This window comes from Poecilia reticulata, chromosome 1, assembly GCF_904066995.2.
Source record: "Poecilia reticulata chromosome 1, P_reticulata-male-v2, whole genome shotgun sequence".
Classification (NCBI taxonomy): domain Eukaryota; kingdom Metazoa; phylum Chordata; class Actinopteri; order Cyprinodontiformes; family Poeciliidae; genus Poecilia; species Poecilia reticulata.
This window is the reverse complement of record NC_088830.1, coordinates 16,422,786-16,441,648: the sequence shown is the minus strand read 5'-3', so window position 1 is coordinate 16,441,648 and position 18,863 is coordinate 16,422,786. Positions and strand designations below refer to the sequence as shown.

Below are 18,863 nucleotides of genomic sequence, written 5' to 3'. Positions count from 1 at the left end.
TTTTTCAAGTCTTTCTTATTTATTTAGGCTCATATCTAGACATTGGGTGAGTGAAATACAAGGATATTGTGTGTATTTAAACCACCGTGGAAGAGGAACTTAGTCTAAATGTGTCGTCCCCTCTTACAGGCTCTACCAAATTTTCTTCACTCCATCCACCTTCCCATCAGCTCTGATGAAAGATCCTATACCTGCTGAGGAATGATATTCACACAGCATAATGCTTCCATTGTAACAATATATGATACAATGGTGTTATCTGTGTTTTATTCTTCCACAACCACAACTCACAATTTTTGTTTTTAAAGTCCAGTTTGGCTTCATCTGTCCAAACTAATATGTTAGGTATGTCTTCAACATTGATTATGTGATGTCAAATTGTAAACCCAACTACTTAAGGTTTTCCACAATGACTTTGTCCTTGTCCAAACTTGCATAAAGTTCCAGTATTGGGGAATGTCTGAGTAATGGTTGTCCTGTTGTGGTGGTGTGTGGTAGAGCAAAGACATATGTAGGTTGTTTGTCCTCACAGAAACCATCGGGGATTCAATACTCAAAATTGGGTCTTCTTCCCAACTCTTGCTGCCCATTTCCTGTCTGATCACTGTAAATAAAAGCCACAATAAAGCTCAAGAATTTTTTTTTCTGTTGTTGTCATCTTAAAATCCTCAAACATTTTTTTAGATTTAAGATGTTTCAATTTTTTTTTCTTGTTAATCAAAGTGTTCAACCATAAGGAATCATAACACTAATGTTGCCTTAAAGAAATGGTTTCTCATGCTGATGTAAATTTTGTGATCTTCATCCACTCACAGAAACAAAGACCAACATCTTTGAAACTCTCATAACTTTCTGTCACTTTCCAAAAGAGTTGCAAGAGCTTTTTATTGTAAACTAGTTTGTTCCACTGTAACTTTTATTTCGACTGGTGTATTGTGCAGAACGAATCCATGGTGTCTTCAGATAACAACCTGATGGACAGAAGCACATCTTCAACACACTCATCTGATTGTGGGATTTCAGGAAGCACACTCACACATTACCACTCAAATACACATCCAAACAATTAATCACAGAAACTGACTGACGTAGCTACTCTCTCCAGGACGGTCATTACCAGTCAATATAAATGAAGACGATCATTTTCCTACTAAAACCATTCCAGCTGTGATTCACCAGCCACATAAATATTTCACTGTATAGATGAGAAAACTTTTCTTAAAATATCTTGCTAATAATTTTTCTGTTTTAAAGACATCTACATTCTCAGAAGCTGACTCAATATCGATGGAGATTTGTCATTGAAATGATGCATTTCATGCACTCTGCAGTGATTTTTTAAAAAAACTTTCTAACAATGGAAAGAGCTAAAAATAAAATTCCCAATACAAAGCATCGTCTCTGTCTAGTTGATAGTGAATCCCAAATTGATAAAAGGGTCAGATAGAATTTACAAATAGCAATTAAATTGTACAAGAGTAAAAGAAGGCAAAAATAGAGTTAATAACATCCATCTGCAAGCATTCCAGTGGTCTTGTTTGTTCTGCAGGAACATATTTTTGTCCCAAATTCGGTTTTGAAAGGTTTTCCTCAGAAAGAAACACAAAATGTTCTTCTGTTTCAAGAATGTGCTCAGAGTCAGATCTCTGCCAGAGGAACCAGATAAGTTTGTAAATTAAAATGTAGCTTCCTAAAGAACCCCCAAACAAATGCAGCAACTCCTGCCTGTCATCTCTGTATCTACAGTTACTTAAAATGTAACCTGGGTGTGATGTCTTTTCCTGATATATTGTGCTTTATGAGTTATGACATTGTTTCAAGATTTTTTTTTCAAAAAATTTCTTCAAATATTTTTTCTCAAAATGAAGCTTTGTGTTTTGATTTTCTGATTGTATTAAAATTATCTGGGATTTATATTTCTTTGATATATATATATTTATATTTGTTATTATATTTATTTTTTGCTTTATTCAAAACAGTTTGACTTTTTATGTAATTAATTTATTGGTAATATTTAGTTTCATTATTACCGCTATGCGTCTTTGTATTGACACATAGCGGTAATTAATTGCATCTATTTAATTGAAATATTATTCTAACAATATAATTTATTTATTCATATGAAAGTCTTATTAAGATTCAAATGTAAAGAAAAAATAGAGGTATCTTTATCGCTATTTAATAATAATAATAATAATAATATTAATAATAATAATAATAATAATAATAATAATAATAATAATAATAATAATAATAATAACAATAATAATAATAATAATAATAATAATAATAATAATAATAATAATAATAATAATAATAATAATAATAATACCTACTATGCTTTTCTTTATTTTTTATATTTTGCTAAAAATCTGAGTTGGAAAAAAAAAGAAACTCGCAAAATTTCTACCGGGATATTTTTTTTTTCTTTTCAGTATTTTTTAAACAACCTTGAGGTTTTTCAGATCAATTTTATCGGGATTTTTCATTTTTCTTTTTGTTTTTGCATGTAGTCATTGTGGAACTGTAATATTTAACACATATATTTTCATTTATACTGAAAAAGTAATCTAACTGGCATTAAAATCTGAGGAGAATATATATCTATTAATTTATATGAATCGTTTTTCCATGTTGTAATTTCCTATTTTTTAAAGCAATTGTCTGCTCTTTCATTGTGAGTGTATTTTCCCGGTTTGCTGTGCGTTGAGCTCTCCGGTCCTGGTATAAACAGAAACGGTGGTAGGTGGAACCGAAGCCCGGTCCTTCAGGAGGTTCTCCCCCTTTACTCTACTCCGGGTTTTCGGGGTGCCCATCAGCGCGGCTTCTCACAGCCGCTCGCTGGTTTTTACTCAACTCTATATCACTCTGCTGGCATGGTGAAGAAGCGGACCTGATTTGATGGTGGCAGCCTGGAGCCACTGACTGCAGACTTCCGCCCCTGGTTCTCATATCCGCGTTTTGCGCCGTCTGTTAAACTCTAGTTGCCTCACAAGCGGACTACCGAGGGCGCTTGTGCTCTTTTACTAACTCGGCACCATATTATTCACCGGGATTTCTTTCAAACCAGGAACATATGAGATGCAAGTTCACTGGGAAACTCCGGAGCCTGTTCGGTTTAGGCAGCAAAACTTTTTCTCCAAGGACAACAGTGTAGAGCAGCGACAGGACCGTTGCTGCCGCCGCGGCTCCTCTGCGGGACGGTCTGTGTACATATGACCGGAGACTAACCTTTATACTGTCGCTTTATCGTTTTTACCCCCGGAGTTGGTGTTATTGTTTTTCTTAGCAGCGTGGCAGCAGCTGTATTGCTTAATGCAGTTATGAGCTTGTTTTACGTTTCACTCAGGTTGAGTGGTATTTGTGTTTGTATAGAGCCGGAGACTCGGTCGGTCGCGACTCCTCCGTGGCTCGCAGCCCTTTAAACCCTCGCGGTGTTCGGCCGCCTCGGCGGCTGCTTGTCGCTCGCACCTTCCGGAAGACACGCGCAGACCGGGAGGACACAGAGAGGTGGAGGTGGCCGGAGGACTCAAGAGGAGGTGGCGGAGGAGAGCCTGACTGGGAGAAAAGTTCCTCCAAAATAGCAGCCCCTCGGCGCGGTGATGGGGGACTTCGCCTCCCCCGCTGTCGGACCCAACGGCAGTATCTGCATCAACAACAGCATGAACCCGGCCAGCGGCAGCGTGGTGCCCGCCGGAGCGGTGGGCATACCTAAGCACAGCACGGTAGTGGAGAGGCTGAGGCAGCGGATAGAGGGCTGCCGGAGACACCACACAATCTGCGAGAACAGGTACCAGCAAGCGCACTCCGAGCAGCTGGAGCTGGAGCGCAGGGACACCGTCAGCCTGTACCAGCGGACCCTGGAGCAGAGGGCCAAGAAGTCGGTCGGCGGTGGCGGCAGCAAGCAGCCCCAAATCAAGCAGCAGCAGCAGCAGCAGGACCCGGATTCTGCGTCCTCCACGGAGCAGAGGAACAACACGCTCATAGCGGTAAGGACTTCAGCGTGCAGTGCAACTCTGTTAAATACTGCACTCGCTGTTCAATTTACTCTGCATCTCTTAGCCCTTTTAGAATCCCCATTAACAATCTGCAGCGTTGCAACCTTTTTCATGAGTGTAAACTTGTTGACATGCTCACTGAGCGAAGAGAAATGATCCCTAAACGCACGGTTTACTTTTTAAAACAGAACTGCATCAGTTTACACAGCAACATCAGCTCCTTCTAGTTGGGAGATGACAGCTGATCAGTGGAAAGGCAGCCTGAAAGTTTTTTTTTTAAAGCGGTTCTGATTTTTCTTTTTCTTTTCTTTTCTTTTTTTTTTTTTTTACAGCTCAGAAACTTGTTAACAGCGTCTGGAGGAGGGGGTTGACAATTTGCATGAGAAGAGAACTTCTCCTTTTCTGGTTGTTTGTTATGGGGTGGAAGTTGCTCTGCAAGACAGGCCAGCTGCAGGAGGGTTGCAACATTGTTTCCTTGCTCTGAAGCAGCAGCAGTAGTTTACTCCAGCCAGCACTCTCTAACCTTTGTAACATTCTCTCAAAAATCAACAGTTTCCACAGAGTTGCGAGCACTAAATTGCAGCCACCTGTTTGCATCCGAGCTCTATCACTAACTCTTTTCTTTCAGCATATATCCAATCTTTAGTAAAAATATTTTAGTTTTTTTTTTTTTGTAACTGTAATATCTTTAGATTATTTCAGAACATTTGGCTTTTGTCTGTAGGAAATAATCGCAGCAGATCCAATACGTTCACGGTGCTACAGTGGCTTTCTGTTGGTAGGGGGCAGTGGTAACATATGGAGGATGGTTGACTCTGTTTTGGCTCACTGTTTGCTGTTGATCAGATCTTTAAGTGATCAGATTTTATTGCCGTGTGTTTGATGGCAGCAGGTTGCATGAAAGACGCACACTGTGCAGCATTCCCTGTTCACACCACATCCCCTGTGGGCAAGCTCCAGTTTCCTTTTAGAAAAAACACCAAAGGATACACGTTGGGAATGTCAACATTGTCATCCCTTTTGTTGCTGCAATGAGCCCAGTTCCTCCCCTTTTGAAATGCTAAATCAGAGCGTCTTTAATTTTCTGCGCCTGCCTCGGTCGGGTTATTTAAGAACTGAGCAGGCAAGACCAGTCTCAGCTTGAGAGCATGGCTGTGATTTTTCTTTCTTTTTTTTTTCTTCCCCCCCTCCTAATAGTGCAGGATCTCCCAGCGGCCCTTGTGGACATTATACCGATCCGCCCATTAGATGGCCGGCAACAAATACTCAGAGAATGGAGGGATTACTGCTTAAAGACACAGCGCCGCCGTCCGTTTTGCTCTGTCCCTTCTCTGCTCCTTTCCCAGTCTCTGATGGCGACAGCTTGTATGCAAACACAACAGTCAATAGCGGAGACACACAGTGCTGCCTGTTAGTACCTCCTCTTTTTTTTTTTTTATGCTACATTGTGAGTTCTTGGCAGTGTGTGGGTTGTAACGGGGGGTGAAACGGAGGGAGATGTCTGCAATCCCTCTTCCCGGTTTCCCTCTGAAGAACAGAGCTGCAGCTAGATGGCTGTATGTAGTCACTTCAGAGGCGAGCATTCTAGGAAAGCCAAGTGCGCTGTTGATATCACTACACAGACGTGCATATATAAAAATTCCCCGGAGGCTGGAATCTGGAGGGTCTTTGCTGCAGACAGGTTCTTTGAAGTGTGCAGCTTGTAAGAAGGTGTGTTTGAATGCAGCTTCACCTGCACCTAATGAGTGCAGCAGCAGGAGCGATCCAACTGTAGTTGGAGATGCAAAGTTCACAGCGTGAGACTAAAATTACATAAATCCACTCTTAGACTGTGAAATGCAAATAGTTTACTTGTTGTCGGCTGTACCGGTAGGATTGTTGCAGCGTGTGATCGGGAAAAGAAGTGCATGAAAATTGGTGTTAAAAACTTGTACAGGCAATATTTTCAAACAGTTTCTTAAACTTCTTGTTTCGCTCTGTGCGTCCCAGTACAATGTGCCATGGTCTAATGGTTCTCAGACACACCCACGTAAGGGCAAGCCTGTAATTATGGAAAGTGTGTGTGTTTGCGTTTTATAGACTAAGAATTAGTTAGGCTGGAGAAGACATATGGGGACCCTGTGTCTATTCCTGCCTCCCTTTTTGAGCAATGTAGCAGCTAGCTTAGTCTGTAGGTTAGAGGGACCTGGAAGGAAATATTTAAGGATGCTCAAGTCTCAGGTGTTGAGCTCAGACGCAGCCGCTTTCTTGATATGTGCAACGCTATAATCAGACTATAAGTGGCGGAAGGATTTCACAATTTAAGGGATTAAAAGAAATACAAATGATTGAGCAAATTAACCCCCACATGGGTCAAAGTTATATACAGGTTTAAATAAGTGCATACACATCCTCAGGAAGTTGGACCATACTTTTTATTGTAGGAAAATGAGCTTCCTGCAAAATCTGTGTAGATAATTTAAACTGGATTTTCTGGCTTTTATGCACAGTCCACAATGTTGAGGCTGGAAACTTATCTGTAGCCTGTTTTATCCATTACAAAACTCCATGTCCACTTACTTGTCGTTCATGACGCAGCTGTGTCCATCTTTTAACCATCTAGCTGCTGATTTGAGGTGATGTTAATGAAACTGAATGTTTTCCATCTTCACAGATCCATCCACTTTGAGCAGGGACAACCGTATTACTTGTGTCGAAACAAACCCTCAGCATCATCCTATCATCAACATGCTTGACTGTTGGTACAATGTTCTTAGATTTGACTTGACTCGTCCTGACCCCTTCAGACATTGTAATCGGATAGCTCTGTGTACCGTTTGACCATCAAACCTTTTGCAAACTGAGGCGTTTGGCTTGTCCATGTGGGTAGCTAAAAATATTAGTTGAACTTGAAGATGTCGATTGTGGAGCAGGATGTTCTTACTTGCTTGTCACCCTCTTTGTCCACAGTGATGTAAAACTCTCTTCACTGTGTATAGCTTCAAGCTAACGATGGGTTGGGGCTTTGATGGTTTCTGAGTTGTTCCCTTCCTCTGAAAACATCAGTTTGAGTCACATGGTTGAACTCGGACGCAGTTTGGTGACAGTGATCTCAAGCACACCTTTGAACTGGTTTCAGATTGGAGGAAGTAGGTATAAACATTTGAATGACACTAACCTCAACTCTATTGGAAAACTGTGGAGTTTGTGTAAAACTTGGGTCCATACCTGGGTACCAACCAATTTAAATGACCAATTTGTGTTTAATTATCTAATCAGAATTATGCAAGAAACGTGTTGACCACAAAAACATGTATAGTCTGGGTGCAGCCAACTAAGGGGGGTTTATTCAAATGTTATTGAGGTTATATATAAATATATGTTATGTATGCATAATTTTGACCCCTGTTGTACCTAATTCATCTTTTTAAAACCGTTAGATCTGAATGTAAAAGCATAATTCCACCCTGAAATAAGAATCTAAACCATTGTCTTTAAACTTGTTACTAGAACAGTGTGCTGTTATTGGAAATGAAGGCGATGGAAAGTTTTCTAAAGCATGCTATGTCAACAAAGGCTCAAAAAGCAGTTCTAATCTTATCATATTTCAGATGTATATCAACACAACAAAGAAGCTAGTATTTACCATGTTGGTCGAGGCAAAATAGCTTGTCTGATGGAAATTATGTCAACTGGCTCTGGTGTATGCAAATCTGATGCTCACTGTAAAGCTATCAAGAATGAACAGCTGATTTTATTGTGCCTGATTGCTGATCATTTAGATGTACCTCTTTTGACCAGCGGAGATCTTTCTAGTGAATATTTTGTTATTTTATTGTAATCTTTTGTGAGCATGCTCCGTCTCCTTCAACACCCTGTCAGATGGCCACTAACCCTGCTACAGGTTCTGCTGGACGGTTCTTCCTGTTAATAAAGGGGAATTTTCCACATTCAGTAGAAGTTAGTGCTGCAAGTCAATGACTTGGTGCAATCTGCTCGGTTTTCTTATAGAAAACTTTAAAATCAATTAGACTCAGAAACTGGACTCGACAGCACTGTTTGATAATCATGATCAATTGAAAAATACTTGACTTGGATTCAGTGTTTATTATTGAACCGAAATAATTTTTTTCCTTGACACCCGTGTTGTGAATTGACGGCATATGAATAAGCTGAATTGAATTGAATAAAAATGGCTCAGACTAAAGCCCATCATATTTATTAAGACTGTCCTTACAAAATATTGTAGTTTGTATTGGTTCTTAAATAATAAGTGGGAGATGTGAGGTGTTGCTAACACTTTTTATTTTTTGATAGTTTCACCACTATCAGCCAGAGGTGTCAATAACGTTTTGCTTGATCTCCTATGAGTAGACTGGGCGACTCATCCAGAAGAGGACTGAATAATCATTTGTCAGATTTAGCAGGATGATGCCTGTGTGATGGCCTAAATTTATGTTTTTCTGTGCGTTAATCTTCCCAGGATGACATTTGACAACCCACAGACAGCAGGTGTGAACTTGTTAATTACATGTGTTGAGGAGAGCAAATTGGTGACGAGAATCCAGCCTTGCTGGTGGAGAGATAAGTGTTGAAATTTGTATTTTTTTTATCCTAATGAGACCTACAAATGAAATTTAAATCATTCTAAAGCCTTTTTATCACTATGATTTCATTTGAAAGTTTTGCATCTGAAAATATGCCTTTTTTTATTTAAGTCAGATACTTGCATATACATAAACGTCTCATGTTTCAGGTGTGTTAAGATTACAAAAAAATTTTCCGTTTACTAAACACCACAATAATGAGACCAAGAATATCTTTTAGACAGTTTTTTCTTATTAGTGTTTAGTAGCAATTTGGGTGTACTTTTTTAAAGTTATTTGTCGAGGAGTGTATCTTCAAACTGTTTTAAATTAACATATTTAAAACGTATGGATATTTTCTTCCTGATATCTTGCCTGATTATTTTTTATTTTGTTTCACAATGTCAATTAAGGAAACAATGTTTGTCTTAAAATATATATCCAAAAGGGACTCTGTCTTTATCATATTTCCTCTAACTTTAGGGAACATTGAAAAGATTTATTTTTGTTATTTTGGCAGGATTTAACAAATACGGAATAATTTTTGAAACCTTACCTCACCTAGCAGGTCACATTTAGCCTGCTTAAATTTACAGAGAGAGAGGGAGAAAAAAGTTGTCCTTATAGTTAAAGAGCACATGTAAATATCTGGTTTCAACATTGTCTGATGCTTCAACAGGAAGGGAATGGCCATTTTCAGAAACTGAAACAACAATAATAAAACTGACAATGTTTGTTGCCAGGTCCAACTTGTGACCTTTCAGTTACAGACACGTGTCCCCAAACCCACGACCCACCATGTCGCTTCCAAGCAGCACCGTAAGCTGCAATTTAAAAAAAAATTTTTTTTGACAAAACATCCAGTTAGATCTGATTATCTAATCTTCAAGACGTTTACAGCTGTGAGGACGGCATGCACAGCGAGGGGCTAGTTAGTTCCACTGAAACATGCAAACCCAGGACGGTCTGTCTTCTGCTCTGTTCGTTCTCTGGCATCCACCTCACGGAGGAATGTCTCTCTCACACACGCACACACACACACAAACACGAAGGCACTGTTGTCCCACTCAACTCTTGGCAGAGGCCATATGTGGGTGGCTGAGTGTTCATGAAACCAAGGCCTTCCCTTTTCCCTCCCTTCCTCTGTTCAACGCTTCTCCGGTTTCAGCATTAGCGTGGCGCTAATGTGGCGTGAATGGTCTTCTTGCTAGCTATGGCATTGTTAAAGTCAGCTGGGACTGTTGCCCACTTGCTATATTTAAACCCCTTAGCTGGGATGAAGCTGACACTCATCAGCACGCACAAACACACAACGTGTGACGTCGATGCACTCGCGTGCCATCAAAACCGTGCCGTTTTTAACTCGTCACATGCCCGTTTGGCACTCCTTGCCTTGCATCGACGGTGCCTGTCGGACCTTTGCGCATGACATTCAGGTTTCTGCTTCTCTTTTTCTTCCAGTCACCCTCACTTCTCCTTGCACACAACCACACACAAGCTTTGAATGTTTTTGATTTGGGGCGGCTGCGACCACATTCCCTTCCTCCCACGCTTGTTCACATGTTCAACAGGAACACGCACACTTTCAGAGAAGACCCTTGAATGAGAGGGCGAGAAATTTCCTCATTTGAGCGAGGGAATAACAGAGCTCCTGAAACTGACAGATATGTGGTGGATTGCAAAAAAAGTATTTGTATGTTCAGACAATCTCACAATGTGTCATGCTACAGCCACAAATGTTCATGTACTTTCTTTGAAAATGATGTGACGGAGCACAAAATAATGCATAGCTGTAATCTCAAAATCATCACAACTTTTACTAGTTTTGCATATATAGAAACTGAAAGCTTTGCGTACGATTTGAGATTAAGCTATTTTGCAACACTCAGGTGGGATGGAGAGCACGCATAAAAACCAGTTTTCAAGTATTGCCACAAATTCTCAGTTGACTGTAGATCTGGACTTTGACTAGGCCATTTTAATTGTAGCTCTTTTTAAGATTGTTGTATTGCGTGAAGTCAAATGGCTGCCTCCATGACCTCCTAACAAATTTTCCTCCATAATTTCCTCATATTTTTTCCATCCATCTTAGCATGAATGCTGACTGCTTTGACTTTTGGCTCACTATAATGTGCTACCTTGGGTTGTTCCATCATTTAAGAGCTCAATAAAATGAATTAATTTGTAATGTAGCAAATATAAAACAGCCCTTTGGTAGGAATAGCGTTGCTAGTATGCTGACTGTGTGTTTTCTGCAAGTTCTCAGGTCGGAGGGACAGTTGGTAGCACTGTGGCTTTGCAGCAAGAAGGTTCTGTGTTTGAATCCTGGCATGGGGTCTTTCTCCAAGGAGTTGCATGTTCTTCCCAGTGTGTGCATTGGTTTTTCTCCAGGTACTTCAGCTTCCTCTGGCCTGGCACAGATAAGCAGGTAGTGGATGAGTAGAAATTCTCGGCTCATTTGTATCTATTTTTTATACATGCTGCAGCTTTTGTCTCCCTGCTTTGTTAATAAGAAACTGAAAGCAGCTGCAAAAACCTGCCTGTCAATTTTTAGCTTGGTCTTTTGTTGTCAAACATCAGCATGCAGCAAAGTTTATAATCTTAAGGTGCAAAACTTTTATATAGCTAAAAACACTTCCTAAAGTGACTTCTTTGAGTTTTAAAAGTGGTCATGTGATCTTTATTTTTAATTTCTTTCTGGTCGTATCAAACAAGGGAGTGAAGAGACTGTCTCTGTGTGTGTGGGCAAGTGTGCATGAGTGGTTTAATGATTCAAAACAAAACCAGGCTTCAAAGTTGACTGTTGGCAGAAACCTGTGCTGGAGATTGCAATGGGAAGCTTTGCCATCAGGCGGGGGAAACGGTGATTTACAAAAGAGAAAACTATATCTGTGCTTCTGAGTCAATAAGCTCTTTCTCTAACCATTCTACTGTTTTACGTGTGCATTGCCGCAAAGTTGACAAAAGGCATTATCTGGTTTAAACCCATTCAGATTAGTTGTATACTTGTTTCTCTATTCTGTTATGACCTTATGATTTTCCTGGTGGGCCCATATATTTGGTCTGAGACAAATTTTTCCTCATTTGCAGATCTATGTTTTAACCTGTTTGATTGTGGCAGTTCAGGTAATGGTTCAGAATAAGCCTCTAATGTAAAACTCGTTTAAAACCAAATTTCATCCATATTTACAGACTTTAGAAAGTTGATCCCCAGGAAATGACATTAATGGCGTTAATTGCACATAAGTGTGCAATTAATGTGAAGTTTCTGCCTTCAGCCAGAAACTTGTATTGTAACAACTGTATTGTAAGCCTGGCAGGCCACCAGGCTTTTATTGTGCCCCCACCAGGCTTAGCATTGCTTATTTAAGTTTTTTTAATGCATTAAGACTTTATAGTTGGTGTTCAGATATTATAATCTTTCAATAAAACATAATTATCAAATGATATTTTCAAATTTCTGTAAACTTTAAACATTTCTTAACTCAAAAACATGGCGGGCTGCTGGATGAATGACTGCAGAGCGTCCCAGCCTTCGGACTTGGCAAGTTTTCTGGGGGAAACCTTGCATTACCTTTTGACCTCTCGTGTGGTTGCAGGTATAGTAAAAGCCTAATTTGAGAAAATATGACCAAAAATATTTGATGACTAGTTTTAAGCTTCTTGAAGGCACCTTTTAAGAGTCATTTAAAGTGGTTTATTTGAACTAATTGGCAATAAAAGATTAGAAAAAAAAATCTTCTTATGACTGCTTTTAATTCTGGCTTTTTTCATGTTGCCAGATGTCCTCAGCTAACACTGTGATCTTTTTCAAGGTTTGATGCCTGCTTTATCTTCGCCCCTTCTGTTCCAACCTCCTCTTGACCTTTTGTTTGTCTTAGTCCCAATCCCTTGTTTCCTCTCCATCATTCAGATGAACTTGTTCTTACCTTCCACCCTCTCTCCATCTCACCCACCCCCCACATGTCTGTTGATCTCTGGTTCAGCCTCAGCTAGTAGGCTTAGCGCTCTAAAGCTCTCTCAGCACAGGATGGATGGCAGGGAGAAATCCTGTGCTAAGAGGGAGTTACATACAACAAGGACTGAAACATGCATAGGTTAATTTTTCAAGTTTTAATTACGCAGACAGTAATTTTTGTCAAATATTTCCGTGTCTGCGTCTGCAGCTGGTTAAACCTGCAACATGTGCCTCTTCCCTTGTTTGCTGAATGACATTTGTTGTTCTTTCTAAGGCTGGCCAGATTCCCCCCTGCACCTTTCCATTGAGCTGCTGTCATGAATTTTTTATGAATGTTTGTGCGTGCGTGCGTGTGTGTGTGTGTGTGTGTGTGGTTGGGGTGGGGGGGGACGCTGCATCAATAGCCATTAGTGCAGCAGCTGTGGTAATTGTGCCACAGTGGCTGCAGTGCAGGAGGGGGGAAAAATACATTAGCTGATAATACTGCAGAGGGCATAAGGAGGAGAAGATTGAGCGAGGACACAGAGGGACAGCAGGACATGAAGAGGGAGGATACTGACTGTCTGGTGGGGCAGTTAGCCACATGGTTGCTCTGATGTGCACCAGGTGACTCCCTGGTTTGGTTTAGTTTTATGGATTTGACTGCATTCGTCTCCCCATTGTTCAGTGAATGCATGTTTGTTTAGATGTGTGGCCACTAGAAAATGTGATATATGAGCAGATCAGTGCGAATACAATATCTTAAAGTTGCCAAACTACAGAAAAAATGCGAAATGATTCATTTCTTTGGATTTTTGAAAATGCAAGAATTAGTTTGTATTATTGTTTTAGCAGTAGAAATTGTACTATTGGTAACCCAACATCATTATCAGATTCGAATAAAAGTCAAAAATGTGTATTGGCGAACAGCTTGATGCCTAAGATTATATTGATGCAAGTCAGTTTTATTTTTTTCCTTTTTGGTTATCTTCAGGAAGATTTTTGGTTGAGTAATCCTGTTCTCTACCTTTATAATTAAACGGCATTTCATTAGTCAGGTGAAACAATCTGAGCCCAAGTGTATTTGGAAAGTTGTTTTATTATAAGTTGTTATATATTTTACTATATGTTGGTCCAAAAAGGGGTCGTAATAAATGGGTGCATCCTAAAGTCTTCACAAAATGTAATGCCATTTAACTTAAAATATTTTTGAGAGATGGTTTGTCTTCATAGCTCATTCACACGCTTAAAACTGTGGCATCTCACTTTTATAAACAATGTTTCTTGCATCTTTGTTAAAATTAGGATTATGTTTTAACAGTACAAGACAATCTGTGGGAAAAAAAATTGACCTTCTCCACATGGTCTTGCTGTCATCTGAAGAAATACACTGCTCTGTCAGAAACAACCAATCAGAACCAGGAGGATGATCTTAGCGCTGTCAATCAGCTCTTGTATATGCCACTCACAGCCTCCCCCTTGCTCTCTGCTATGCTGCAGCATATTTCTGACAGTAGAGTCCAGGGTAGAGAGCATGGTCACTGATGATGGCAGATGGATGGTTGTCAAGTTGCTGTACTGGGTCGACTCAAAAGTAATTGGATTTATCTCCAAAGAGTAAAGATTACTTTCAAAGTGCTTTGAGTTTTATCATAGTGAATGTCAGGCTAGATGATTAAATTTGCCCAGGCATCAGGAAAAGGGAGGAAAGTAACTCTGGTATAATTTTAAACAAAGTGTAAATGTTTCTACCAAAAAAAAAACCAAAATGAAAGCAAACGCAACAGAAGTCTTGTTCTAGTTCCGGATGAGTCTGGTTTGTTTGGAGCTGAGTCCTCCGTCAGCTGCGGATCACTTCCTGGATGGTTCCTAAAATAGCTGCTGCAACGATCAGAACCAAGGAAACATGCCAGCTGCGCTCTTTAAGACCACATTCGCTTTTTGCCTTCTCTCCCCTCCTGGTCAGGTATTAAATGGATTTCGTCACCAGTGATGCCGGCATTTAACACAGTCAGACACGACTTGGAGATCAGTGTTTTGTGGAATGTTGGAAAGGGGAAATTAATCATTTATTAAATACTGGTTAAAGATGTCCCTTTTCAGATGTAATCTACAGGATTTTTATGAGAGCCCCTGAACCTGCATCTTATTGTTTCATTTTATTTTGAATATGGCGAAAAAGTTACAATATCTAAGGAAAGAAAATACAGATTTCTAAAGCATTAGGATATAGAAAAAAAATATCTACCATTTGTTAAAACTGAAGCTTTTTACCCATTGATGGAACAAGATTCTGCTTTAGAATTGATCCTAAACAAAATGATGGGCCTCAATCTCTTTTAGAGGTCAGAAGTTTACATACCCCTAAACGCCAGGTTTACAAGATGTAAAAATTACAGCCTAATAAATGACTTGGTCATAATGTAATTCCCTTTATCCCCTCCTCACCCCATCCCTCAAAAAATGTCACAGGGATGACCCCCCCGCCCCCCTTCCAGATGTTTTCCAAGTCTGCCATCTTGCCCACAGCCCAGGTTTTCAGTCAGATTTAGTTCTCACACATTTCGTCTGGTGAATCTATTTAGGTGTTGATTTGACTCAGTTTGATGCTGGAAAATGAAATCGTCTCTCATCCTCAGCAACCTGCAGGTTTTAGGTCTAAACTTTGATCTGTTAATTTTATGCACTTTGTTAAATCAGCTAAAGAGAAGTGAGCCCACAGCATGATGCTTCCACCACCACAGCTGCCATTTTGGTCTTTTGGTGAGATGGATAGTGTATTATTTGTGCCTTCAGATTTACATTTGGCTTCATCAGACTATAACACATCCATCCCTGTGGTTTTAGTAGACTTTAGTCAGGCTTGGATGTTTTCTTTGAAACAAAGACATTCTTTTTTTCCCAGTCCAGCCGTTTGGAGAACACACATGTACAACCTTTACTATTTGCTCCATTGGCAGCCTCACTGACCAGCTTTAGTTTGGTATCTTTATTAGACTGGGAGAAAAGTTTTTGTCATCCAATTGTTATTTCATGTTTTTTCCCATTTCTGGTGACTGCCCTCTCACTTTGTCATGATGTTTATATTTAATGCTGCAGAAGTATTATGTCTTCTTCTGATAACTTTTTACAAATAATTTTGTTTTGAATTAATATAAACCTTGGCTGTTTGCAAAAAGATCCAAACAAACAAGTTTCAAGAAACATCTAGGATGGCTGGAGTGTATTTCCAGTTTATCAAGGTTTACAAAAATGGATGGCAGGTCTAAATTTAAGAAACCTGAAGAGAAAGTTTAGGTGTCTTAGTTTAGTTTAGCTATCACAAAGTTTTTTTTTATTTTTTATTTTTTTTACATTATTTCTCCTTATTGATTTATTCTGCAGTGGAATTGTAAAGAATATAAATTTTTGAACACAACTTCTCAGTATGCCAATTTAGCTGATATGTGCATGTGTTAGATCAACTTATAAGACATTTGGGTCTTTTTAATATCAGTTATTTCTTTGAAATGAAAAACTTGAATAGAAAACTGCTTATTTGTCCTCTGTACTAGTAAGGTTCTCTCAGATTTGCTACTTTGTGATTTCAATGTGAAGAATGTAAAAACGCGGATAGTTTGTCGCTGTGTCCTTTCTGCGAATGCTTGGAGTGCGGTCGAGATGCTGGCGAAGTTGTTGTGCAGGTTAAAAGAAAAACATTTAAACACTCAGAACAGTTTGACTTCTTCATCTCTTACCAATACTGATTTCTCTCCCTCCTTGCATTTGTTCTGCATCTTCACATCTTCTCTCATCTCTTGTGCTCCCTCTGTCTGCCTTTCTGTGTTCTTCCCATCATATCTGGCGGAGAAACTGGACTCTACTGAAGAGATGAGACCGACAGATGTTTACCTTCATTTCTGCTGTCACAAACTGTCTGCCTCAGTCTGAAACACCATTCAGTGGAACTTGGTTTGGTAAAAATAGCCAGGAAGAACTACAATTCCCCGAAGACCTTTAAAAATTTTTTGGGTCAAACGAGGAGTTGGTAGATTAAACTTGAGCTGAGATTGTTCTCACATTTAACCTGGTATCTCTAAGTTTTAAAATGCTGATTTTGAAGAGAGTTATGATTCAGAAGTATTTTAACATGTCAGCTAAAGAGGCATTAAGTTTTTTAATGGGTGTTTAATGATTGAGGCACAAAAACACTCAGAAAGCCTCAAGAGGGTCTGCACTGGCAGCTAGCGGAGTTCCCTGGAGGCGCTGAAAAGTCCAAATCTTTGCTATGCACATATGCTAAATATTTTGGATCATTAGCAGTGTGTTTTCCCCACCACTGCTTTTCCAGCTCATTAGACCCATGTGATAAGATTTGAAAGAGCCTCTGTTTTGTTTCTGGACCAGTTTGCTAAGTTTAAAGAGCGCTAACTTTCTTGTTTCTAAAACGGTCCTGGGCAACAAAAAAAAAGAAAAAAAAAAGAGAGTAGTTACTGTGACAGATACATTGTCACATATTACACATGTGAGCGATGTAATCAACCACCATCAAGCAGTGTAGACGATCTTACCATGTCATTGTTTTAGAAAGCCACGGTTTCATAACTGCTGAAGGTTTTTCTGTCATACTGTTCCCACAGTTAGACCTTCATTTTGGCGACAGAGAAAGTGTCGGACTGACTAGTGTTTTTCTTTTTCCTCCAGCTGCATGCAGCCTTGGAAATTACAGTGCTGCCCCTCTCCCACATGTTGCTGGGCACTGTTGGTTGAAATAATTCTATGCTTGGTAGACCTGGTTGGTCAGAAACTTTTTTTGATTGTCAAACTAAAGGAGCACAGTTTATCGCTTGTATTAAACAAGTTTTTGAAACTGAACTTGACGAGCTGCGATACACCTGTGCATATCTGCTCTTTGTCCCCACAGACGTGTGTGTGAGCTTTGTCTGTGTGTGTTTGGGTGTGCACACCTCGTCTTATTTTTGCTAAACACAGAAGGAATCATCATAGCAAAAAGTTAGACTTCAAAGAAGTTACACTTTTGAGCGGTATTAGGAATACACTTCCTCTATACACTCTTATTCTGCTACCAGTCTGTGATTAGAGCCAGACTTCATCTGACGCAACATCCACCGACTTAAAAACAGAAGAAAAATTTAATAATTGTCCAGGGCCTCAGGTGAAGGTTTTTAAGGTAAAGAGATGTTCTTCACACCCAAATTCCATCAAAAAATTGGGCGTGTGAAAGTTTATCCGAGGTTCTGAGAAGCACTACATGCTGGCTACCTGAGCACACTTGGCTCTTTGCTGAGGCATGGAGCAAACATTTATCTTTACAAATGAAGACTAAAAGTGTCTGGTGAAAAGAGTTCAAAGTTTGTCTACGATAGCCTTATGTTTTGTGGGTTAATGCTAAGGGTGAGGGAATTTCATTGTACTTTTTATGTACCATAATGACAGTTCAGATTAAAACAAATGAAGAATACACTTCAGATGGAATACCAAAGGTTTTAAGATGGCATAAAAAAATCACCCTTTCAATTAAAAATATTTTAAGCATGTATTTCAGTGGTGTTCTGTCATTCAGTACACATATTGTAGCCGGGATTTTAACTGGACTCCCAGACGGTGGTTTCAGGGGCAAAAATGTTGGGCCAAGTTATGGACGGCAATGAACAACTCTTTGCAAACTCCCTGGCATGACGCTGATTTATTTACACTCGCATCCTGCTGCAGTGGACAACTGTACCCCACAGGAAATCATTCCAGCCTGTGGCCATCAAACTGCAGAACTTCACGCTTCCACAGTCATTCTTTCAATTACACAGCAGTAATAAAGCAGTTCTTATGTACACTGGCCATCGGTTTTTAATTTTATTCCTTCTGCCACATAAATAGACGGACATGATGACAGACAAAAATGAGACGCTTTAACTGCGGCTTAAACAAATGCCTCCAAAAAAAGTTGTGGAGTAAATAATGATGTAAAAGCAAACTGAATGTCAGAAAAGGACTATTGCTGCTAAATGGCAGTCTTTCAGTAGACAGAGAGGATAGAGTTTAGAAAACTGTTACTCTAAAATATGATTTGAAGAATGTACCGTGGACATTTTGTATGTGTCCAAGTCTGAATCGACACTGGACATGTTGTTCTCCCGTTACAGAAGCTTTCTTGTACATGTAAGTGACCCATAAAGCCCTCTAACATAAAAAGTTTAGATATATTATCGCATGGCTGGTACTGGCGTACTACACATTTGAATCATAATAAAGATCTTCCTCCCCTCCCCTAGTTTGATGCAGTCCAGTTACATTTTCAGATGGATCCAGGTCAGTTTGGATAAGTTTTTCTCTAGACCAAAGACAATCCGAGTCAAGAGGAGAAAG

At 39.6% G+C, this 18,863-nt stretch overlaps 1 protein-coding gene across 1 annotated transcript in view; it reads left to right on the top strand.

Moving 5' to 3' along the window:
* The first annotated feature begins 2,399 nt into the window (after window positions 1–2,399).
* The window catches only part of maml3 (mastermind-like transcriptional coactivator 3), a 120,703-nt gene continuing 104,239 nt past the window's right edge, over window positions 2,400–18,863 (top strand). Inside the window, exon 1 of the mRNA XM_008407442.3 lies at window positions 2,400–3,989. Coding sequence (XP_008405664.1) covers window positions 3,603–3,989 — 387 coding nt within the window. The 5' untranslated portion in view covers window positions 2,400–3,602. The remainder of the gene's footprint in view (window positions 3,990–18,863) is intronic.